Consider the following 26,278-nt stretch of genomic DNA (forward strand, 5'->3'; position numbering starts at 1 on the left):
AATTAAATATTTATCAGATAAAAATTCAAATATTTATTCTGTGCAATTCATCAACCGGCCGGAGTGATGAGGGAGTGGGCGGACGGGGGGCGCAGTCATCATTTAAGAAACCCCTCGCAGGGCGCATGCGTATGGATTTGAAGAGAATACGCCATATTGAATTCTCGTAGGAATCGGCTAGCATTTTTTTTCCCAGCTAGCGGTGTAAAGGGGCCACTTTCTCAATGGTCCTAATTCGGTTTAATGTTTAAATACTTCTCTCTTCGTAACCCCGGACAGCGAAGCGACCTGTGAAAGGTCCAGGAAGCGGCGGAGATTCACCACGGGCTCGCTAGCTTGAGTTAGATACTAGTCGGGGGGTTACCAGAGAAAGAAGTTGAATGGATCCGAGGGTAGCTTGGATTCAGCCCGAACAGAAAGGACCTGCGAACGCCTTGTGGATGCACGTCTGGGAGACCTCTCAGGGAGTACGGACGCTCTCCGCTCAGCAGCAGCTCCACAATCAAAACCACAACCAGTGTGTCAATTACGCTGCGTTGGATGTTTTAAAAAATGTGGCGACCGCGGTGGCATCGAGCAAGAGCATTTGCAGCAGCAACGGTAACGTTACTGCCAGTCGGAGCAACGGCAGCAGCCATCACAGCATCATGAACGGCACTACTGGTATTAACGGCACCGCGATGTCCTCGCTGGGGATAGCGCTGTCCAACGGGAACGTACATAACGCTTTCACCGCGGCGAGCACCGCTGAACCCGGTGAGGGAAAAATCCTGCCCCAAAAGACGGGATCTGTCTCCTCCTCGTCCTCTTCACAGGAATCCGGGACGGACAGTCCCCCCTCCAGCTGCTCGCTGGAGAGGACTATGGGTGGAAATGTATCGGGCAACATTAATAAAAACGTCGGGGGTGCCAATATGCTCTTCAGCTTGAGCGACAGCATGGACAATAATGTCAACCTTTACCACCACCACCATCACCGTCACCTGCAGGAGCACCCGGCTTTCAATCTACAGCAGATCTGCGTGAAGCGCCATCAGGTTCACCCCTCTGTACTTGTAAATCACACACACAGTCACCACCCGGGACGAAGGAAAAGTGACAACAAGGCGAGCACTTATGGGATGAATTATTTGCTTTCAAACTGCACTAATGGCAACTATGCGAGCACTTGGACGCCCTGGAAGACGAGGAAGTACAACCCCGGGGTCATCGGGTGAGTGGCTGAGCGCTCTCGCTGCTTTAGGATTAAAGAGCTAACGTTAACGTCTGTCCGGGGCCGCTGCCTTTAATGGCCGAAACACGTTCATTCTTGCGTGTGTGTGTTGAGCATTGTGGTACATACGTCCTTATACGTGTAGTTGAATAAGACGGTGCACCCAGAATCGCGGTGTGAGGTGGAGTTGAGCTGTTTGTTGGATAGCTTAAAAGCTGCCGTTACATCTCTGCGTAAAGGCAGCGACAGACGGCCAGGACGACACCGGAAGTGCTGTGATTTTTGTCTTTCGAAGTTTGAACTGGGCCGTTAGAAAAACAGGGATTTCCAACAAACTACTGAGAAGTATCATTAAAAAAAAAACAGAGACGGCGTGGAAATGTTTATTGATATATTAAATTGTTGGATTTTATAGTGGTGTTTTTCAGTGGGTGGTTTATTTAGAAGATTTTTCACCGGATATGTTGCCTTTTAATGTAGCCGTTTGTCAGCGGATCGAGGAGCTTGTTGCTAACTCAGCTAACGGTTTTCCCCCTTTCGCTCCACATTAAAGTTAGGAAACCATTAACGTAATAGCAAAATTAGCATTTTGCCCCCGTTTATTTAACAAAATTAAGTCCACTTTGAAATAAGAGTCGAAACCATGTAGCTTTGTTCAGGTGTTAGCTAACGGGGTTGGATAACTCTTAACTTGTGTAATGCTGGGTGAAGTGCTTAGCTGCTCCTAGCTGGTGGGTCGTGAAGTAATCCGTGTGTTTACAGTGAGTTTGGTGCTAAAGGGGGACTCTGGATGTTGTATTTTTCAGTAGTTTCCACTGAATTTCATTACACCGATTAAAAGTGAAGTAAAACTAATAACCACGTTGGATAATGCACATCTTAACTTCACCGTCACTGTCATCAGTTTTATGATTATGAGCCTTTATATCCAGGTTTTCTGGGTGCAGTCACAGTGAACACTTTTTTCCCAGGTTATTCTTTATGGTGGTCCCTGTCAGTGTGACATAACAGACAGGGGTGTGACTAGACCAAAACTGACCAAAGTAATATTTTCAATATGAGCACAGTTTGAGTGCTGCTTTACTGGAGTATATATTTTTTAGTTTAATCTCACTTTTTTGCTGTGTTTAGTAATTGTTGTATAAATGTATGACGTCTACATTGTTCATGTTGTAAGAGCTGTCTAACTGAATGTATAATAATTTTTAAAAAATGTTTTAATTGTGGCCATTTTACTCTGACAGAGGCCCTCGTCTTACAAAACAAATGACCAAAGAACATCCAAATGGGTTGCAGCAACTTGTGATATTTGTAAGGACTGGTTGCACCCATCTGGGAATTTTCTCTACAATGATTTGGTGCTTGTCATAGAAGCAGTTGCACAAGCTTCATGCTAAGTTTCCCACTATCCCTAACCTTCAGTTAACTGGAAATTTAAGTTCTTCATCAATGTTTTCTATGGCAAAAAGTAAATGAACAATATATATGTATATAGTTTCCTCGTGGTATTTGTGTTTCTACAAATTTTCTGATGCAAGTTTTGGCTTGTGCACTGACTTAGTCTTGCTGTGGTTTGCCTCCAGGGTTGCTCTTTGAAGTCTCACACAGAGGGATTTGCACTTCAAATTGGAAATGCAAATAATTGTGTACTTATGCTATATTGTAACTGTGATTATCAGAGATTAAGTTTGGGTTAATAGAAAACTGTCTGTGTTGCTGATCCCACGGTAGATACATGGCTGTCAGTGTCGTGAGGCTATAGATTGCAACAGTGAGCACCATTGATTACTTTTACACTGAGCCCTGGAGTTGTTGAAGAGAGACGTTTGACTCTAAACTAACTTGTCAGGGATGGCTGCGATTGTGGAGGGCCCAACAATAACTATGGCCTCTGTCAGTGGCGGACTATTGGCATGGATACGCCCTGGCCCGAGTGGCTTGCTGGCAGAGAGTTTTCACCAAGGAGTGGGCACATGGGCTGCCTGCATGTTCTCCAGGGGCCTGGTAATTGATTGTGACAGTCTCCCTGTTCTGTATTTCACACTGACATCATGGCATGCATTCCTAGAAAAATGAATGGCCACGGGGTTGAACAGAGTTCCACTGTTCAGAGGCATTTGACTGGTCAGATATCTTTACGTAAAATGTGCCGCTGTCCTGCCAAACACAGAACCATACCAGCAATAACAATAAGGCCTGGGACTCTCAGACTGACTCTGAATGATTTGGCCCTCAGTGTCTTACTAAACCCTCTTTTCACATCCCTCTTAGAACCTTAAAGGGGTGTGTTGTTGTGCTTGTGTCTTTATGTGAAGCTCACTGATAGTAAGATTGGAAGACCTCTGAAAAGTGTCCTTCCGTCATTACTATGACCACTTTGGTTCTGGCTTATTTCTGGGCTAGGGGTTATATTAAGGGCTAGATTTACAGTTGCTGTCTGGTGTAGGGCTAAGTCTAGTATTGAGGTCAGGTTAGGGGAATTTAAAAAGTAAACTATGTTTAAGAAAAGTTAAAAATTAATTAAGAAATCATTTGATTTTCTAGGGATTTTCAGACTTATGCAAATGTCCATGTGACTTTTCTAGATTTTTCTTGTTGCAGTTTGTAATGATACTTATTAAAAACGGTATTTAACGTGGATTGGTCTCATCTGCTTGATACTTGATCTATTCAGTAAGAACAGTATAAGTGTCAATGATGTCAATGCCATGCGTCATTTTCCTGATAAAACAACAGGCCTCAAGTTCAGTAGAAAATTAGGAAGGAGAAACTGCACAATAATTCTACCAGAACATGCTCTGCCATTGCTTTGCATGTGTGGCTCTGGATGGTATGATGAGGGTTAACTAGAGAAGTGATAAAGAAGCATATCTTAGCCCATCTGGAGAGGTTTTGTTTTGTTTCCAAATCGTGGGCCAAATCTGGTGTGTGTGCAATTTTTTTTAGAAGATATCCTCATGTGATTGTTAGTTTTATCTACATTTGCAGTAAGAAAAACTTTGAAACAACAGCCATATTTCACAGCATGTACAGTTACTACTCTCAGTCCAAATTTCATACTGCTTTGTATAAGTGTTGATGTGGTGAGAATAACCCTTTTCTGTCAATCTTCTTTCCCGACAGACTCCACGAGGAGGTGATGGACTTCTACAACTTCATGTCTCCTCGGCCGGAGGAAGCGGCTATGAGGAAGGAGGTGGTGAACCGGATAGAGATGATCATCAAAGAGCTGTGGCCCACTGCTGATGTAAGATACACACACATATGCCTGTGTTTATTAGGATCTATTTTTTCCAAACCTGAAGGATTTTAATGTCTGAGGCTCCTAAATCATCCACTCTTGGAGTGGACTGCTCATCAGAATCAGAATCAGAATCAGAATCAGAATCAGTTTTATTGCCAAGTATGTTTTCACATACAAGGAATTTTTTCTGGTGATTGGTGCAATTGATCAGCAACAGTGGGGCTCTCTAGCCTTGTTGATGAGGCTAATAGCAGATGGGAAGAAGCTATTTTTGTGGCGAGAGGTTTTGGTCCTGAAGGACCGCAGCCTCCTGCCAGAGGGGAGTGTCTCAAAGAGTTTGTGTCCAGGGTGGGAGGAGTCAGCTACAATCTTCCCTGCACGCCTCAGAGTCCTTGAGGCGTACAGGTCCTGGAGGGACGGAAGATTGCAGCCAATCACCTTCTCAGCAGAGTGGATGATACGCTGCAGTCTGTTATTGTCCCTCTCCGTGGCAGCAGCGTACCAGATGGTGATGGAGGAGGTGAGGATGGACTCGATGATGGAGGTGTAGAAGTTCACCATCATAGTCCTTGGCAGGTTGAACTTCTTCAATTGCCTCAGGAAATACATCCTCTGCTGAGCTTTTTTGATGAGGGAGCTGATGTTTAGCTCCCATTTGAGATCCTGTGTGATGGTGGTTCCCAAGAAGCGAAAATGCTCCATATTCTCTCATATAAGAATACTCATACTCCTCATTCATAAATAATTATTTAGATTTACAGTGATGCAGTGTTTGCACAAGACAACTTGAGTTCTCTACTTGTGTTCAGGTGGATGGGTCAGAGCTTGCAAAAACGTATATTAAATTTTATTTATAGTTATCTTGAAGACATTTAGTGAGTTAGGTTTTAAAGTTGCGGAGTTGAAATTACAAAAAGTTAATCAAGCAACAGTAATTAAAAGTCACAGTGTTTTAAGATCTGAATTGGTGTTTTGAGTTATTTGCACTGTATGTGTGCAGAAATAGTGAGAGGAGGCTCTAGCAGCTGGTTGGGGGTGCACTGAGGTAGGGTTGATGTAATGCCCCTCTCATTACTTAATCATGTAAAACACGTGCAGCAGTGATTTGTTGGCTGCCAGTCTTCCCCACTTCCACTGTGAGCCAGATTGTCAGGTAAATGGATCAAGCCTCTGATTTGTGCCGGCCTCCCTTTTCATTTCAACCTATTAATCCTGGCTTGTCTTTGTGCCATTGCCTTGTCGTATTTACCAGAAGGAAAGGGAAAGAACTCCATTCTGCTTCCTCTGGGGAGCTTTAGCTTGCAGCCCCCAAACACAGCATTTTTTCTAACCATTGTATACTTAACTTGGCAGCACACTACACTTGGCACCGTTTACCGTCTCTGAAGTGGAACCCGGAAATACCTAGTTCCTGGTAGTTTGCAAACATTTGAATTGGATATGAACATCATCGCCCCAATGAGCTTTTGCTCGATACAGGATCTGTAGTTGTTCAAAAGCATATTGTCAAGCCCATTATGGTTACACTGTGATCTCAAAGGCTTTGAAATGTCAGTGTGTTTGTTATTGTCTTTAAATATCCCTCATTTAGCTTCTTGATGTATGTTGTTTTTAACAGTTTAACGGCAGTGGTTTTGTTCGTCACTGTGATACATCTTGAACATTGCTTTTCCAGGTCCAAATCTTTGGCAGCTTCAGCACAGGACTCTACCTTCCAACAAGGCAAGATATATTATTTATTATTTAAGAAAAGCATTTTATACATTTGGTATTTTGTTTGCTAGAACTTTAAATGTGACCTTTTCTCTTTTTTTTGCCCTCAGTGACATTGACCTGGTGGTGTTTGGGAAGTGGGAGCGCCCCCCACTACAAGAGCTAGAACAAGCTCTTCGCAAACACAATGTGGCAGAACCTTTCTCCATCAAAGTGCTGGACAAGGCTACAGTGAGTAGTGGCATTCAGGCCATGTGTCTCAACTCTTCCAGGCATCATCTCTTCCCATGTTCATATTATGTTCTTAAATAAAGCCAAACTGCAATAATAATGCAGAAATCCATCAAATACAACAGATTATAATGGTAGTGATTGATTATTCCATCTTCTCTGATGCAGTGATAAATGATCTGTATAATAGAATTATTTGACGGTTAATTTCACTCTTAGTCTTGAAGATTTTATTCTTCACAGTATGTAATAAAATATTACAGCCTCAGTAAATGGGGAAACAAAGAGGGGAATAGGAGAAAACCCGGCCAAATTTAAAAAAATAAAAAATAAAAAATTGGCAGCACTTTTTTACATTCCTAGAAAAGTTCTTCAGGACTTCAAACAGTCAGTTAAAAGTATCCTTCACTCTTTTATCTGTGTGCAGAGATGAAGGGAAAAGAAGAGGTGAACTCACCTGTGAGACTCAATTAGCGTCCTCCATCTGTTTGCATGATCTGTGGCACAGTCTGCCGATTGTGTTGGACTTCATGGTCTTTTTTTGCCCTGATAAACAGTGAAGGTACAGATTGTATACCACTGCAATTTGTATACGTTGTCAGCTCTAGTTCACCCAAAATGAAACTCGCTAATTTAGCTTAGGTCAGTGATACTCCACTGTTTACTTCAGTTCACTTCCTGTCATTGTGTTAAAGTTAAGCTGATACTCTGCTGCTCAGTGTCATGAGTGTACCTACTCTGGTGTCTACCAGCTGTGGTCCCACAGTGGGAGTTTTGGGTGCATGCAGTATCATCCTGTGCGGCGTGCACACAACCAGGCAAACCACTGCAGGCGTGGATGCTGTACTGACTGACATGATAATAAGTAGCTAATGGCTGGATTTTCATTCTTGGATCAGCTTTTCGTTCTAACAGGCTGTCATTTGAGACAGATGCTCCTTTTTTCCCCTGGTTTCTCCACACAGCGAGTGTCATTTTAGATTATGACTTGGCTGTAATGGTTGCTAAATCATTCTTTCAGGTGCCAATCATCAAGCTGACAGACCAGGAGACGGAGGTGAAGGTGGACATCAGTTTCAATGTGGAGACTGGAGTCAAGGCGGCAAGCTTCATTAAAGATTACGTGAAGGTGAGAGAAAACCTTCCGCAGTCAGGATCCACAGGTTGCAGATGCACATCATTTTGTTATGACTGCGACGAGGAGGCAGCATATGACACGTGGGAATGAATTTGGATCTATTGCCACTGCATTTTAAAACTGGATAAGGATTGTGAATTGAAGCGTTCACAGACTAAATGAAAACTGGCCACGAGGTGCATTACAGGCAGCACATACAGATTGAGGAAGAGAGCAGGAGAAGGTCATGTAGACATGTTTAAATAAAAACCACCAGAGGAGTCACATAATTACCATTTTACATCGGGGTCTAAATACAGACCTTTGGAAATTCCCTCTGTGAATCAGGCAAGCCAGCATTTTAAAGCATTACACTTCACTCCAATCTTGTACTGGCTCAACTCATTACCAAAGTGAAGCTGGAACAGACCCCAGCAACCGTGCTCAGTGTACCCTCCACTTAACTCAGACACAGTCTGTGTGTTGCTGAAGAGTTTTGTTGCCAGATCTCCTCAGCTGAGGCAAATTTCCCCCTGTGGCACTCACAGAATTCCTGCTGAAGGTGGATCTCTGCCGGCTTTAGTCACAGTCGTAGTACCTAATGCCAAAGAGGAATTCCAGGTGCTTGTATTCCAGGGATCTGCCAGGTTTGGGCTTTTGTCCTTTTGTTGTTGTTGCATATTTGTGTTATGGCTCTCTGCGAATACATGTCACAGCTTGAAAGGCTGCCATTGACAACCTCACTCAGCGTCAATCCAGTGATAGCTGATGTTGTTCATGCGTGGGTGTGACAGGACTCCAGTGCAGTCCTGTCATTGAGAGGTCACCTCGGAGTTAATTCTTGTAGGTCAGGTTGGAACAGCGTACCTCACAGTCTTGTTCTCACTTCTTAAAAGCATATTTGAAATGTCAAGCCCCAAGCCCTGCTGCTCCACTGGCACAGATATGCACACACAGCCAGGAGGTTATGCTGCCTTTTCAATTGGAAAATGAACATATTTGTAATTCCCATTCCCAGGCCCTGTGGGGTTTCAGCACATTATCAAGTCACAGGCTCCAGGAAGCCTCGTTTAATACCTTTCTAGAAAGTTTGGCCCAGTTGGAAGCTAGATGGAGTATTTATGTGGTAAGTAGGGGGTGTAACAATTCATACATTACATTGATCACTAGTTATGATTATTCAACTGCCTCTTACTAAAACAATAATAACAATGAATCACTGTGGCATCAGCAGGGGGTTTCACTTCTTGGTAGCGTGATAAAAGAAAAACAGACAGCTCAGACTGGGAACAGTTTGCAACAGTGTATCAAAGTAACGGAAACATGACCAGTGTACACAGCACTGTGTAGGTAGTTCTGGTGTATCTTGTAATTTGTCACAGAATCCGCTGCAAGCTTTATGGTTATAGCTGCTGAATCAAATCCCAGTTTACTGAATTGACTCCAGTTTAAGAGGAAACAGTAATCGCTCTTGAGACATATTGCCAACCACTGAATCACAATCAAGCTGAATTGGTATTTTGCCAGAATAAGTGACGTATTATAATTATTTGCAGTCATTTAAATTATTTGCTCTTTAAATGTATTTTAGTCCTATCTCAGAGATCCCCACTTCTCCTAAGTCATGCAAATCCAACCTGAGTCCATTTTTCATCAACTTTTCCTTTTCTTCCTCTACTCGCCTCCTTTGACTTAATCCACAGTTTCACTGAATCAGCTGTTATTGTTCCTCTTTCAGAAGTATCCAGTGCTGCCTTACCTGATCTTTGTGCTGAAGCAGTTTCTGCTGCAGAGAGATCTAAACGAAGTCTTCACCGGGGGCATCAGCTCCTACAGCCTCATCCTCATGGTCATCAGCTTTCTACAGGTACAAACACACAGAAATCATTGTTGTAGTTTACAGCATCGCAGGAAGTGACAGTATTATATTATTGTCAATAACAATATTCATAGTAAACGTTCATTCACAGACATGGATTATTATCTTGATTAGTGCACAGTGGTACTTGTTTTACAAACATAATCATCAAATCTCCCTGTTCTTCCAGCTCCATCCTCGCATTGATGCCAGGAACCCTAACGAGAACTTGGGGGTCTTGCTGATCGAGTTCTTTGAGTTGTACGGCCGCCATTTCAACTACTTGAAAACAGGGATTCGCATCAAAAATGGAGGCGCATACATAGCCAAAGAGGAGATCATGAAGGCCATGACAAATGGGTACAGGCCATCCATGCTCTGCATAGAGGACCCACTGCTTCCAGGTGGGTATTTTACAGGTTTAAGTCGCTCTTTAAGTGTATTTATTTAATTTGGGGGGAAAAAAGATGGATTCACAAAATTGATTGACATAAGTATTGATGAACTATATAATTGAAACCTTTTTATTTTGGCACCATCCAGAGGTGGTGTCAAGAATGACATGTTGAAAGGCAGCAGTTGTACACAGGATGAATGAGTTAAAGCCCACACACACAAACACACTGCGCTAGTCTGCATTGCCTCATTGTTACCTACCAACAATTACACGGGCAACTAGAATCATTTTAAAGATGCTATAATCACAGGTCCACAGTTCATATGGTTTGGCACATGTTGGCTTTTACATGTGGAACTCTAATGTATAGCAGCACTCTTTGATCATTTAGTTTGATGTGAAATCAACATATGTCATAGTTTCATGAAATGTCACAATTAGTTTAGAGTTAGAAAAAGTGAAGACTGTGGTTGAATTCAACTCATAACTATTGCCATCTTGCTCCCACATAGGTAACGATGTGGGGAGAGGGTCCTATGGTGCCATGCATGTCAAGCAGGTGTTTGACTATGCCTACACAGTCCTGAGTCATGCTGTGTCGCCACTTGCACGGTCGTATCCCAACAAAGACTGTGAAAGGTTAGAGCTCAGATCATTGCACAGTAATAAAGATGCCCTTGATTAAAAACCGGCGCTTTTGAAAACCCGTCTCTCTCCTTCCTGTAGCACCTTGGGCAGGATAATCAGGTTGACCCAGGAAGTGATCGAATACAGGGAATGGATCATTAAGAAGTGGGGGGGCAGAGATCTGGCGCGAACAGACAACAGAGGTACTATTCTTCAGACTTGAAATGTACGCTGATAATGTCCAAGGCTGTAAGAACAGACTGGATGAAGCAATTATTATAATTATTAGGAATTTATCATATGCACAAGAAGTTCTTCAGTGAGTATCTTTAAAAAAAGACTCTCATTTAAACAAACTCAAATGTGGAGTTACATTTATTTAGACATAAAAATAAGTAAACCTTGTAGAATTTGTCCTATACTTTTTGTGTGAGCAGCTATAGGATCCATCCATCCTTACTTTTCATTGCTTCTCCTCTAGTTTCACCTCCCAAGGAGCCCGTGTCGGAGCCGGAGCCCAGCTGTGTGCTGGGTGGTGGTGTCGGGTCAGAGGAGCAGCAGAGGGACTCGGTGTCGCCCCACAGCGCAGACTCCCCCATGTCCATCTCCAGCCCTCAGCAGCACTCGTCAGCCTCCTCGGTCTCCTCGCTGTCTGGATCAGACAACGTATGAAAATGCGTGCACACACACACACACACACACGTAGCATAAGCAGACAGACACACAATGTGAAATCACTTCATGTGGTTAACGTTTTTTTTTTGTCTTAAATACCAGATGGAAACATACAGTATTTGTCAAATAAATTTTGACATAGTGAAGAGTCAATAAATGTTAAAGCTGCTCTGCTGAACTCCTGCTTTCTTGCATGGTGCTGTCTGCACTTGACACTCACTGGTTAAGAACTCCCCTGGCTAACTGGTAGACTGAACTAGTAATTTGCAGTAGACCACCATCCATTTTTCCTCTGTAAATGATACACTGCCTGACACAGCCACAATTTCTTGTGATTATATAATTGACCTCCAGCATAACGGTGTGAACTGACACCCACCTGATAGAACCGCGTGCTGCATTTTATTCTCTCTCGCCCAGCTGATGGAAGATTGCAAACATTCAGTAGCTACCTGTGACATACACCTTGTTCATAATCTCTTCCTCTTTGTGTGATCTGACCTGCCAGGACTCTGATTCAGCGTTGCCATGTCCCGTCCCTCCGCCACCCCTGCCACCATACCCATCTTTCCCACCTCTGGGCCTAGCTCTGCGACCAGGTCTCAGTATCGGCACCGGCAAGCCCGGCATGGGAGGACACCATCTGCTCATGCCTCCAGGCTCACAGGTAGGCACACAGCAATGTCAGCAGACACTAGATCATATGTAGAAATTGAGAAACAATCCAATATTATTATTATTGTTATTATTATTATTACATATAAACAGAAATAGACAGAAAAAAGACAGCCAATAAAATGTAGAACAACTAAATGTTTTTATGTATTGATAATTATTATTCGTTCCCTTTTCCAGGCTCGCGTCCCACTGCCCGGTGGTCTAGCAATGCACTCCATACCTGGCAGACAGGTGTGTATAGACACCGGGCTTCCCCCCTTCTTCCACATGCCCCCCCCAGCCCATGCTCATGCCCCTGCCCCTTCCAGCCCCCAGCCTCCGCCCAGCCCCCACTCCAGCCACACACACAAGGTAGGCGCCGGATGCCACACAAACACTCAAACGCACTGTCAAGACAAACTTGTCTCACACTCACACGAGTCCACACCCTTTCGAACATCCCATATTTTCTGTGTCTCTTCAGCAGCCTCCGTTCTCTGTCAGGTGTCTGATTTGTCTCTCTCACACTCGCTCCTCTCTTTCCTCACTCACTCTCTTCAGACTAGTTGTGTAACAGGTTACATAAAAAATGAAATTGCCATCTGTAATCCATAATGATCAGTAAACAACAACACATTCACTGAGGCCTGATGTGCCAACATCTGTGTACCTGTTGCCATGGGGAATGAGATAAACAGGGACATGATGTACAGTGGTTTCATCCAGTATTTAGTTCTTATGGTCGGCTGGCTTTTTAAAGGAGGCGTTAGATAAGATTGATACCGGCCTTATATCTGTACGTTAATTATGAAGCTACAGTCAGTGGGCAGTTAGCTTAGCTTAGCTGGAGAGCAGGGGGAAACAACTAGCCTGACTTAACAGGTTAAGAACCGGGCATATACCCCGTGTGAAAACCACAGCTAGTTGTTTTTACGCTTGCTTTTCTTATAGATTAAACAGTCGAGATATAACAAGGTAATTAGTGAGCTGAATTTTTTTTTTTTAATTTTTTTTTTTTTTTAAGCCAGGCTAGCTATATCCCCTGGCTTCCAGTATTTATGCTAAGCTAACTGCTTGCTAGCTGTAGGTTCATATTTAGCTTACACCACTGAGAGTGGTATTGATCTTCTCGGCTAAATTTCAGCATGAAAGCAAATAAGCAACCCCCCCTTCCCCCCATGTCAAATAATTCATTTACACAGCTAAGAGAATATATGCTATGTGAATGCAATGTCCTCACATTACACTGTGTTATACCAGCAGTGGGCACTTGCATGGATTTGATTGGTTAATGCAGTGTGTTTCAACTTTTTACTTTTTACTGAGAGAGCCTACTGTTTTTGCTGTGTTTTTTTTTTTTTTTTCTTTGACATGGTGCTACAGCTTTACTTTGTCTCAATACATAGTAACTAACGGAAGACTGTTAATCTACAGGGTTCTAAGTTCTGTCCCATAAAAGAGAGTAAAATAAATTATTCAAATATATATAAATATACTCATAATTTCCTTTTTGATGCATCATCAACAAACAAATTAAAAGTTTTGTTTATATATTTTTTCCTCTACCTCTCCTTTCTCTCCACCCCTCCTCAGAACGCAACCAAGTTCAATGTGAAGGGCTTCCACAACCCACCGCTGGTCAACAGCCCTGTTCTGGCTAACCGTGGACACACACACACTCACACGCACACACAGTATCACCGCAACACTTGGCGACGCAGGAAGAGGGACAGTCTACCGGTCAGCCTCAGCAGATAGAAACCACTCCTCCTCCCATAACCTTTCCTCCCTCTCATCCTCTCTGGCTGCAAACCCTGGCTCTTCGTTCGTCTTGAAGGAGGATGGACAGGCAGACAGAGGACCAGAGACCAGCAGTTTTCATTCTGGGGCTGCCACGACATGGAGCAACAGCCCTCAGCTCTGCATCTTCCTCCTACTATCGCTACCTTTCCATTTCTGCATGACTTTTGTTCACAGTTTTGTAGTTTCAGTATTATGTTACTTTCAGTATTTTGTTTTTCTCATCTTTGTTTCAGGTCTCTTCCTGTTTTCTTGTTTATTGCTCCTGGACTTGGTGGTAATGCTGTTGCCAAGTTCACTTGACCTCGCCTCGACCCTCGCAGCCAAGCTGCCTGAGGTTCAGTGTTACTTTTTTTTTTTTTTTTTTTTTTTAACAGTTTATACACTTAAGAACAAACAGTTTTTCATTTTGTGCAATAATGTTGTATTTCTTTTTTTGAACTTAAGTAAATGCTTATTTAATTTTGTGTGTGTATGTAAAGGCGTTTTTATACCGTTATTTTATTTTTGTAGAGTTTTAAATTTTGTTTACGAAACCTTTCCCCAGGCAGCATCTCTGGAGTGTGTGTGTTCATCAGTTGGTATTTCTGTGTGCGTGTGTGTGTGAGTGTGCGTGTGTGTGTGTGAGTGTGCACTCCAGTCTGTCATCAGGTTGAGATGGAGCCCAGTTTGCAGGCCCCCCCACTCTTCCTCTTCTTCTCTCCCCTCTTTACTTGTGTTGTTCTGTTTGATTAAGAGAAGCGGAACAGAAAGGGATACGGAGCTCTTATCTCCATATTCCTTCCATTTTTCTTCAAGTGTCTTGTAAAAACAGGCGAGGTTAACATGAAATTCCCTAAGGAAGTTTTGTTCCTCAGTCCAGTTAGTCTAAGGCATCCTGCAGGGAAGTGGAGGGATGAAATTTTACCCTGGGATATCCTGAGAAATGGGAGAGGATGTTCTTCTGTTTTGGCCTAGAAGAGGTAGCTCCTGAGCAGATAAGAGCTTTAGCAGAACCATCTTGAGGATTGTGTGTATGTGTTCACTTCTGTATGTGTGTGTCCCTTATGGGACTGTGCTGTTGCCATATTTTGTCAGTCAGGGGAAGGCTGGCAGTGGCCTGCTAGTTTTATCTCGGCCATCTTTCTGTCCACTGGAGGTGATTTGGAAAGAAAAGCTTCCAGATGGTGCAGGACTTTGGCCTGAGAGAGCCTGTTCTGTTAAACATATATGCTAGTGTGTTTCATTTTTGTGCTTGTCTCTTTTTATTACATGTTGCAAGAGGAGTTGAGGCCAAGAAGGCAACAGCTTATCTGACTTGAATTTGAAGATCAAGATTAGGGTAAGAGGGCAGAAAGCCACTGATTCCAGGTCAGAGAACTCCTCAGATGCTTACTCTCCCTAGTTGTGGGACGTGTGTTCTGGAAATCTGATCCCAGGGCTGAGGTCAACTCTTGCCCACAGCTGTAAATCAGTGAAGACCAACACTAAGATGCTCAGCGATAAGGTTTTCTCCTTTGTGGTCCTGGACAAAGGAGAAGGAGGGAGGGTTGGGGGGGGGGTCTTCCTGAACCAAGGACCCTAGTGAAAGGGAATTATATTTTGATTCCATTCAGGAATCTTGTGTATATTTGATTGCCAGGTACTTCCTCTAATTGTTTGCAATGCCTTTCTTTGTGTTTACTTGGAGTGTGTGTACGTCGTATTCCACGAGCACACCGTGTCACACAAATACACACACTCACAGACAGGACTGTCAAAGGCTGTGACTCGCCCAGAACACTACACACGCTGGTGTTATTACTATGCAAGTGGATTATTCTAATTATTGTGTCAACTCTCTTCATCTTTTCCGTTTGGGGTTGTTTTCCAATGACAAACACTGCTTGTAAGGGCTGGAGTAATGTTACTGACTGTCAGACTCTCAAGCCAACTCATGTGAACTGCAACCCCATCCCCTGACCCCCTCCCCGGCCCCCCGTTGTATTTGTACGAAGGTCCTGATATGTTTCAAAGTCTAGTTTTCTACATATATCAGTCAAATGTAAGGAATGGGGGATGTTAATGTCAATGGTTGGGTGTGGGTCTGTGTAGTGTGTGACATAGTGAAACGTATGTGAGAAAGTATCGAGACTCATGACTTGCCACCACATGTTTTTTTTTTTTTTTGTTTTTTTTTTTTTTTAAATCAGGCGCCCGACCGCTCGTGCACCCAGAGAGCGACTTGCACTCTGCAGGTGTGTGTCAGAAGGGACCAAAGTGTCCACCAACAATTCTTTACTGAGACTCTGTTCAGAAATGTTTTTCATTTTTCTTTAAACCATGGCAACTCTGACCCGTCAGTCTAAACTTCATCAATTCAATCTCAGATGAGTAGATTATGAGCTAATCATCACCTACACTTCCTCTGACATTTTAATGATTTGACTAAAAAAAAAATAATAAAAAAAAAAATCATCATGGACTGCCAGAAAGGGGAGTTAGTGTTTCGGAGATGCGCCGAGCCCCACTATCATACCCTGCCACCCTATTATTCTCTACGGATGATTATTTTCCAAATAATTATTTCCATTTGTAGGGAGGTGGTCACAACGGCATATTAAATGCTCACTTATATGTAATCCTAGCCCAATATAAATTGGATAACAGGGTGGATGTAGTTGGAAAACCTGTTGAACCCTGTCAAACTGGGTCCCTGATTGCCATGTCTGCTTTTAGAGATTAGAACCAGCATTTATGAGGAGCTGATAATGAACCTGGTGGTGGAAGGTTGTTGACTGGGTTAGAGTTGCCTGCATCTTCACAGCATAGACTGACATGCAGTATCTTAAAAAGTCTGTATGGATTCAAATGTGCATCTCAGTGGTCCAATGTAGCTCGCTTTCTGTTCTCGCTTTTCTCTCATCAGATGGTGATGGGAATGTTTAATTAAAGGTGTCAGTGTCGCTCCGCCACATTGCCTTCACTTCCTCAGATTGGTGTAAAAGTGAGGGAACAGGAAGCAATGGGAGTGACTTGGACCACTGAGATTTTGGCGTACACATGTACATGTAGATGCAATGTAATATTACCCCCATTGCAATAAAATGAGGGATTTTAAACTGGCGGCCGCTGTTCAGAGAAAGGTGGCAGCCCCTCTTTGTCCTGGCTGATTCATGTGAGCAGTAGCCCTCAAAATGGACACCTAGCTATCGGTGGCCAGAGGGAACCACTGCCCAGCTTGTTTTTGTTTTTTTTGTTTTGTTTTGTTTTGTTTTTTTGTTTGTTTTTTTTTTGACATTTTTATGTAAATATATTTTTTTCTATTTTATTTTTTAATAAACATTTTAAAACTGCCAGTCAATGTGTATTTTTTCTAAGTAACAGTGAGATAATATGGGAACTTAAAGCTGCGTTAATTCATTTTTTTTCCTACTTGGGAGCATCACAGCCAGCTGTAAACACAACATTGACATTTACATCTTTACACATTCATCATGGTAAAAATGTTGGCAAATAGTTGTGTGAGTAAAGTGGGGTCCAAAAGTCTGAGACCACTTTCCAATTTATTTGAATGAGTAAGTGGTCACTGGAGCATTAGTTTTCAATCATGTTTCTTGCCAGCTGGCAAATACAAGTCCAATATTCACTCTCCGTTTTAGCTCAGTTTTGGTCTCCACCTACCCCAGGGGGAAATATTTAGCTCTTTAGCTGCTAAATTCTCCAGTATGTGCACTGGCTAGATACTAACTTTGTTGTTTGCTGGTGGGCAGGTGTGGAACAGTGGATTTATCAGTTTTATCTGTTGAAAACAGGTGCTTGCTGTGACTAGAAGTGAGAAAGACGAGAGCAGTGAGACTTGATCAAAAAAGTAAAGCCATAAAACCAAAACAATGAGCTAAACAAGAAGCTAAACCACACTGCAGAGCTGAGAGAAACTGCAGAGAACAATAACCCGCTGTCAGTTTATCTTAATGAGCAACACCTCTCACATAATGCATCATTTGACCTATTGTTCCTATGAAAATATTAATTGGTGCAGATTTCACTGTCCATATTTTCTCGAATGCAACCCGTTTCTAATGATCCTGAACCCCTGGGCTTTATGATTTATGATTTCTCACATCTCAATGTGGCTCTGACAGCCTCCTCAGTCAACATGTGATTCCTCTCATCAACACTGGGTGGAGCACATGTACTGTTTGTTCCTGCTGTATTAGGAGAACCTCTCAAACACAAGGCTGCTCCACATTGCTGAGCTCCCTGATCTCTTCAGTACGCCTAAACCCCTAAACCAAATATAGAGGCGTTAACTCCACATTGCCAGACTTTGTCCACAAGCTTCACATTCAGTCACTCCAGGCCTTCAGTGGCTGTCAGGTGTTCAGTATGTGTGTGCCTTTGTCCAGGATTAGGTGTACTCTCTGTGCTGGTAGTGGTGCGTCTCGTGATAGGATAGAAACAGCCTAGCCGACCCTGAAGCACCCACCCAGGCATCTTCATGATGACAATCCTTATCCATTCTTATTATCCTCACTGGTATGACCTCTGAGCAGCAGTAAAGCTAAATTACAGAGGAAGCTTGAAAAGACTGGACTTGAAGCTTTGGCTGAAGGAGGTGAAAGGGGGCAAAAAGTAAGAGCATTTGAATTGTAAAACAACAACCTGTTCAAATGAGACATATGGATTAGTGCTCCAAGCAACATAGATGAGGTGGACAGGAAAAAAAGACGAGGAGATGAGAATCAAAGGTTTCTCAGCGGAGTGAGTGCTCTCACAGTGACAAACTCTGATAAGAAAGTTAACAGCAGACACATGGATGGAGCTTATCTTGGTATTGCTGTGGACATATTGAACCTGTCTCTTCAGCCTGGAAGGTGCCGTATTTTCACAGCCAACAAACAGAAAACTGTCCACAGAAACTAAGCTGAAGAGGAGTCTGTCCAGCAGACAGATTGCTTGCTTTGGTATGTCTGGCAGTGCCGGCCGTACAACCTGATGGAGCAGGCCAGCAGCAGCCATTCCTCAGCCAGTGCTGAATTAAAGCGGCTTTGAGTGGAAAAGCTTCATGCACGGCTGAATGGATGAGACTTTGAGAAGTCAGTGATTAGAGGCATCCACACTTGGTTAGATTATTACAGAGAAGAAGGAGAGTGGGGAGATTAAAGGCAGATGAGAGTTTTCCTCTCTGGCCAGGATGCACTAAGTACTCAGAATTTAATTTCCTGGTTGTTGGAGTGTGGTTGCTGGCTGGAGTATATGGGGGTTTTTACATTTTAAAGTTATGTTTAATTGATGATTGTTTGTATTAGTGGTGCCAAACCTTGTTGACTTTTGACATTTAAAATAAAGTGCTGTCTTCCTGCAGCCTCTGTCTTCACAGTTTGCCTATGTTTACGAGCTCTGGGGTAATTAAAGCTGCTATAATCTTGGGTTTAGGTTTTGCAACATTAAGTGGTGGAGGTGGGGTGGGAGGAACGTGAAATGCTTCATTTCCCACATTCTGCTGAGTTTGTATGCACCTATCTGTGCCTTTTCTGCATCATTTGTGGTGGAAATGTCTTTATAAACTGTAAACAGTTTGTTTCTGCTGCCCCCAAGTGGCCAAACATCAGTTAATCAAAGTATGTGAATCCCATTCTCAGGAATGCGATATCTCAGTGATGCCTTGAACTAATTTCCTCAAATTTGGTACAAACGTTCACTTGGAACCAAGGATGGACTGATTCCATTTTGGTGGTCAAAGGTCAAAGGTTAAGCCACTGTGACCTCATAAAAAACATTTTGGCCTAGTGAAAGCAATATCTGTGTCTGTGATCTGTCCCTTCCTGACAAGGGCTTCAGTCTTGTGAGTCCAATTCAGTTTTTTATTGATTTGTCTTGTGGGACCCTCTTCAATTCCTTTCCCTGAATGACAACCATGCCCCAAGACATGTGACAAAGCTCTCTGTAGCCCACTGCACTGCTCTGTAATAATAGTCTCTGAGGTGGACTCGGCAAATTTCGAAATCATTTGCTATAATCATACATGTTAATAGTTATCAGCTTTATTTTGCCAGAAAGACACTTAACACCATTTATTAAGTTCTTATAAGAGCTGCACTACATATGTGTGTGTCTGAATAAACATGTACGTAAACTGTAGCTGGACTGGTTGGAAGAGGCATACAACCACAAGGTGATGATTCTAGTTTTTATCTTGTGACCTCTTGGGTATCCTGACCCTCATGTTGGGAACCAGCGATTTAAATGTTAACATAATTAGCCAAGGTTAACATTATGTGTAGCACAGGTTGTTAATCTGATACATTATGTGACAACAGCGGTGAGGCAGAGCAATTTCCCTTTAATGACAGTTATAAAGAAACAGAAGGCTAGTTTAAAAAAGATATATTTATAGTCTCAGTGCGGAAAGACCACTGGGACTGAGTTTAATGATGCTCTGAGGCTCCAGTATTTATCTAGGGAGCCTTAAAAACTCATTGATCATCCACTTCTCAAGATTTTCTTGTGCAGCAGAGCCAAACAGCATTTTAACAAGCCTCGTAAGAAGCCCCCAAACAACAGCGATCAAAGGTAATTAACAGCCTGATTAGTTTTGCATTTTGTCAATTCTTAGATACTTTGTGTGTCTCTCAAATAAAGCAGATTCGTCAAGGGATCAAATGCAAAGCAGGCTGAGTGCACAGCGTGGCTGAAATCCCTACGTTTGATTGAGAAAAACACTGCGTGTCGTCCTTAATGAATCCCACAGTGTTCATTTTAAATGAGGAATCAGGAGTTCTCCGTGTGTGGGTGGTATCGCTCCCTCCATCCTTCTTTCTCCCACTCTCTCTTTCCCACCTTGATTGCAACTTATCTAGGTCATCTCAGTGTGTTTTAATCACCACCAGGTTGAGAGAGATCCAGTTAGGTGATGAAACCCACTTTCCTCTCATCAAGGTGGGAAACCTGCTTTACTTCCAGCACATCATCAGTCCTACTGTAATTATCATTGTTGGTGCTCAGCTACATCTCATCTTATCCGATTTTTATCAATAATTCAGTTTTGACAGGATGTCCTCACTCTCTTCAGAGACTGTAGAAGATCAGATTCTGTTTTGACCTTTTTTTGCTTGTGCGCTTCAGTGAGTCTGTAAGACAGGATTGATCTCCATCACTGTTTATTTCCCATATGAGTGACACTGGATGTGTGACACCAGGCGGACACAAATAAAACTGTCTATATGTTGATCTCTGACAATCCTGGTGGGTGCTGTTGGTTGCACTTAAAACTTCAACACATGGAGCCTATTGTGTTACGAATCCAATTGTAATTCTCTGTTCTTCCTCAGCTCACGCTGCTCTTTGTTTTAAAAGAGTGACAAGCTGCAGATTTGTCTCAGCAGGCCTCTCAGCATCATGCATCCTAATTATTCATCTGATTATACAAGACAAGCTAAAAAAAATATTCTTATACACAGAGGAAATGTCTTGGAACAGGCATTAAAACTGCATGGTAACAGGCGCATATGCAATATAGTTAAACACACAAAGGCCCTTTATCTCAGCCACAAAGCGTTCATGCTGGTCAGGTGTCGCTGTCTGTAAACACAGCAACTTGCCACTGTAATGAAGTGTTTTTAATCAGGAATAGGCCGCAACCAGTACATCATACCCATCAAAAATAGATCCTGTGACTGTGTGTGTCATTCTTACTAGTAGTAGTTGTTTTGATTTAATAGTCAATTGACAGAGAGACATTTGGCAGCTGGATGAAAAAGACACGCTCATCATGTATGCTATTTGTTTGTCGATGACTTCTTTATTTGAAGTTAAACCTACATGGGTTTTGAATGTATTTATATATTGTCGTGCTCTATATATTTAAATATGAATGTGGCCTTAAACAATATTTGAATGTAGTATCTTCAAAAATTCTCTAAATGATCTACTATATCATTAAAGCTGTATTTTATTTTTGGATCATATGACATAAGTGTAATGTAAAATGTGTAATGTTGCTCATAATAATGACAGAAAATCACTTTCTCAACTTCCCTTCAGTACTGTTTTAGCTTCTTTTAGCTCATGTGTTTTGTTTTCTGGCTCTGCAACTGCCACTCCAATCAACCTCGTTTCCAGATGCAGTACTGGAAACAAGTACTGTACTTAAGTATATTATTTTGAGTATCTGTACTTTACTTGAGTGTTTTTTGTTTGTTTGTTTATTTTTTTGGAAACATATGACTTTTACTCCACTACACTTAAAAGATGAATATTGTATTTTTGACTCCACTCCACATTTCTATGAAGTATAGTAGTACAGTAGTATAATAGCAGTATAGTAGAAGCTACGGTTGGTGAAATGACTTATGGCCATTTTTATCGGCTTCGTATCATATTCTACAACTTTTTATTCCACAGGTTCGACAGTCAGTCAGTGCATTCAGTGGGTAGTTTCAGAGTCATTAGCTTCTGTAACAGTTCGTTGACGTAAAACAAGTACTTTTGAATACTTTCAAAAGGAAGTACTCCAGTACTTTAACTCAAGTAAGAATTTGACTGAACAATTTTCACTTAAATTGGAGTAATTTTGACCAGGAGGATCTATACTTTGACTCAAGTAATGGAGCTGTGTACTTGTGTCCACCTCTAGCTAGCTGGTGAACAAAGTAGAAGATAATGAGTCAGATACACTATACTGCCAAAAGTATTCGCTCACCTGCCTTGACTCGCATATGAACTTAAGTGACATCCCATTCTTAATCCATAGGGTTTAATATGACCCTTTGCCGCTATAACAGCTTCAACTCTTCTGGGAAGGCTGTCCACAACGTTCAGGAGTGTGTTTATGGGCCAAGCGCATTTGTGAGGTCACACACTGATGTTGGACGAGAAGGCCTGGCTCTCAGTCTCCGCTCTAATTCATCCCAAAGGTGTTCTATCGGGTTGAGGTCAGGACTTCAAGGCCAGTCAAGTTCATTCACACCAAACTCTCTCATCCATGTCTTTATGGACCTTGCTTTGTGCACTGGTGCACAGTCATGTTGGAAGAGGAAGGGGCCATCTCCAAACTGTTCCCACAAAGTTGGGAGCATGGAATTGTCCAAAATCTCTTGGTGTGCTGAAGCATTCAGAGTTCCTTTCACTGGAAGTAAGGGGCCAAGCCCAGCTCCTGAAAATCAACCCCACACCATAATCCCCCCTCCACCAAACTTTACACAAGTACCGCTCTCCTTGCAACTACCAAACCCAGACTCATCCATCAGATTGCCAGATGGAGAGCAATTCGTCACTCCAGAGAACGCGTCTCCACTGCTCTAGAGTCCAGTGGCGGCGTGCTTTACACCACTGCATCCAACACTTTGCATTGCACTTGGTGATGTATGGCTTGGATGCAGCTGCTTGGCCATGGAAACCCATTCCATGAAGCTCTCTACGTACTGTTCTTGAGCTAATCTGAAGGCCACATGAAGTTTGGAGGTCTGTTGCAATTGACTCTGCAGAAAGTTGGCGACCTCTGCGCACTATGCGCCTCAGCATCCGCTGACCCCGCTCCGTCAGTTTACGTGGCCTACCACTTCTTGGCTGAGTTGCTGGCGTTCCCAATCGCTTCCACTTTGTTATAATACCACTGACAGGTGACTGTGGGATATTTAGGAGCAATTACATTTCACGACTGGACTTGTTGCACAGGTGGCATCCTATCACAGTACCACACTGGAATTCACTGAGCTCCTGAGAGCGACCCATTCTTTCACAACTGTTTGTAGAAACAGTCTGTATGTCTAGGTGCTTGATTTTATACACCTGTGGCCATGGAGGTGATTGGAACACCTGATTTCAATTATTTGGATGGGTGAGTGAATACTTTTGGCAATATAGTGTATTTCCCTCAGGAGCTGGTGGAGACTAAAACAAAGGAAAAAGGAAAAAGACTGCTGGATATGTTATTATAATCATTTTTATTATTTCCTTTATTTCACCAGGAAGTGCCATTGAGATAAAAATCTCTTTTGGACCTGGCCAAGACAGCAACCATGCAAATACACCACATATTAAAATACAGCATAAAATATGAAATACCATATATATGACATGGCAGCAACCTGACCTCAGTGACGTCTCAAGAAAAATAAATACATGTCTCATTTACCACATTCTTTTTGATGCCCTTGAAGTTGTAAATATGCTAAAAGGCTAATAGACTGTTAGCTAACATATTAGCAAACCTGATAAAGTCATACTGTATCTGTGGCACAAATCCACACATATAAAGTATCTCTATATACAGATAAGAAATATGTACATTACTCTTCTCAAGAAATTGCAAACCTCACAGGAAGAAAGCAAAAATGTTTGTCCAAAGATTTGGTGTTTTATTTTTTTGTTCTTTATTTCTAGGACATGCCAGGAGATAATATATCAGATTGTGGCCAAAAAACAGTTCATATTTGTATTAACTATTTCCCCATCGTGCATTTTGTCAGGGTAAGTAATCCAGGAACAGTTTTTAGGGCATTAAGAGGTGATAAAACTCGATAATAATAATTATAATGATATGATAATACTCCTACTACTAATTGTTAGAGGCCTTGGTTTTAACCTTCGCATCAGTATTTACTGCTGTGTAAATGGAGTCATGCATGCTCATCTCATAGTTTCAACATTCCCCACAGCACATGAAGGCAGCCGCTGTCCTCTCCCCATCTGCTTGTGTTGCCTGGTCTGCTATCCTGACACTGTGCCTCTCTCTGCATGTGGGAGGGTGTTGATGCAGAATTAGTGTGTTAAGGCCACTCTTCCTCAGTGTGCTCTCATTCTGTCACTGCCACACAGCGCTGTGTGTGTGTGTGTGTGTGTCTGTGTATGTGTGTGCATGTGGAGTGGGTAGCAGGTGGTCAGCACAGCCACACCTGTTGTTAATGTGATGGAGTATAAGAGCTTATATAGAATAGTCTATTTATAGCAAAACAAACACACATATTTATGATGAATGAGATGGGATTTGACAACAAGGTAAAAACCAGCGTCATAGTATATTGTCTGGTGCTATCTGTGTCTCACACACACTTGCTCATATCCGTCGATGTCTCTGTGTGTGTGTGTGTGTGTGCGCGTGTGTGTGTGTGTGTGTGTTTGACTTTTTTGGGGATGCTTCTTCATGTTTTCTCTCCCTCTTCCTCCCCTTCCCCCTCACAGTCTAAATTACACTTCACAGATTGGCTCCACAGGGGAACTTTGTGTGTGATTGTGCGTGCATGTGTTTGTCTGTTGTAGTGTTAGAGAGTGGAATTCCCCTAATTTGTGTAACATAACTCAAGGGCTAATAAAAAACAACATTTATCGCAGTGAATGAAGGACAAGATGAGTAAAGGAAAACGGCTCACAGTTCAAGCTGTTTCTCACTTGCACAGTTACACACACGCACACTCACACACACTCCTAAACACTGCTAAACTGTGATGAGGGTTGTGTGTGTGTGCCGGCGTGTAAGGCGCTCAGCGCAGTTCATTAATCTTGTCTTTGTTGTGTCAAGGCAGACCTAATTAGATTACACTACACACACTTATTCAAAGAAACCAAGCAGGAAGCATATGATATGTTCCAATATGATATGAGCACACACGCACACACACACACACACACGCCTGCATGCTGGGATAAAACAGACATAGATACCAAACAATGCAAATTAAGACCTCATCACATGTTTGTCAAATGCCTCTGTTATCACCAGAAGGGAGATTTGATGTGACAATGAAACTCAGATTGGCACCAGTTTTGACGGGAGCAAAAAGGCAGCTGCACAGCACCGGACTCACAGTTAAAAGAGGCAGAGTGAGCAACACTGAATGGCTGTAAATACATCACACGTCATGTCATACAGCTATCAGCATGTCAAGGGGAATCAGGGTTATTATAATGCGTGACTCCCTGCATCAATCATCTCCCTTCTATCTCACTGCCGTCATTCCTGCTTCTAGAATAAATATTTGGGTTTTCTGCTCTTCCAGAAGAGTTTTACAGCAGCGTCCTGCTGTGAAAGGAGGTTAGTGACACCATGAACTTGATCCTCATGTGTTGTTGGCCCTAATAAATTCAGACTAAAATACCACTTAATGCTGCTTTAAATAAAATAAAAACATATACGCTACATTATTTTTCACATACAATCATGTATATTGTTGTGTTAACCTTTTTTTCAACACTTAATTCCTAATGCTTCATGTCACTCTGGTTCTAGGTATTAAATGAAAATCAGAATGAACCACCGCACACTGAGGTGACTTCACTTTTATTGAGACCTTTAGTCTTTGGCTTCTTCGAGTTCACTCAGTAGAATTACAGGAGTATTTATAGGTGTGATAAATACATATGCATGGATCACATGACCAATTATCTTAATTTAGTCATTTAAAAAAAATTCAAAAGGTAAACATATTTCAAAAGTTAAACATTTTCCAAAAATCATGACAATAATGTTAAACATTATCAAAATTGACGGCTTTGTTAAAATTAGGTAGAGTTACAGAAGTTACACTGTTTAAACAGTATTTGTTTGTGATATTTGTGAAGTTATTTTGCTTTTTAATGTGATAGACACAGTGAGATTACTAGATTAGCCACTGGGGCCCCCGGTGGTATATCTTCATATTTGCACTAAATGAAAATCACTAAGTGGGGGCAGGGGGTTGCGGGCCTGCACACAAGACTAAATAACCATTTTCTCAAAATAGTCCTTCCTGCCCTGCAACAAAACAAGAGAGCTGGAGTCAACGGCTGGTAGGTGAGGAAAGCTCCAG

At 42.2% G+C, this 26,278-nt stretch overlaps 1 protein-coding gene across 4 annotated transcripts; it reads left to right on the plus strand.

Moving 5' to 3' along the window:
• The first annotated feature begins 131 nt into the window (after positions 1–131).
• On the plus strand, positions 132–15,546 carry tent4a (terminal nucleotidyltransferase 4A). Of its 4 annotated transcripts, none has more exons than XM_071499340.1 (13): positions 132–1,213; positions 4,337–4,460; positions 6,133–6,179; positions 6,281–6,401; positions 7,423–7,530; positions 9,257–9,385; positions 9,567–9,780; positions 10,286–10,412; positions 10,500–10,603; positions 10,882–11,066; positions 11,584–11,742; positions 11,931–12,104; positions 13,326–15,546. In XM_071499340.1, exons 1-13 carry the CDS (start codon positions 381–383, stop codon positions 13,488–13,490), a joined length of 2,490 nt encoding a protein of 829 aa, XP_071355441.1. In that variant the 5' UTR covers positions 132–380; the 3' UTR covers positions 13,491–15,546. The 4 variants fall into 4 exon arrangements, with proteins under 4 accessions (XP_071355441.1, XP_071355442.1, XP_071355443.1 ...); XM_071499341.1 differs by having other exon boundaries at positions 231–1,213; positions 11,931–11,984; positions 13,326–13,634; XM_071499342.1 differs by lacking the exon at positions 132–1,213 and adding an exon at positions 3,076–3,217 and having other exon boundaries at positions 13,326–13,634.
• Positions 15,547–26,278: the final 10,732 nt, after the last annotated feature.

This window comes from Trachinotus anak, unplaced genomic scaffold (genome assembly GCF_046630095.1).
Source record: "Trachinotus anak isolate AG129_WGS33_773 ecotype Australia unplaced genomic scaffold, CSIRO_AGI_Tana_v1 ptg000016l, whole genome shotgun sequence".
In the NCBI taxonomy this organism is placed as follows: domain Eukaryota; kingdom Metazoa; phylum Chordata; class Actinopteri; order Carangiformes; family Carangidae; genus Trachinotus; species Trachinotus anak.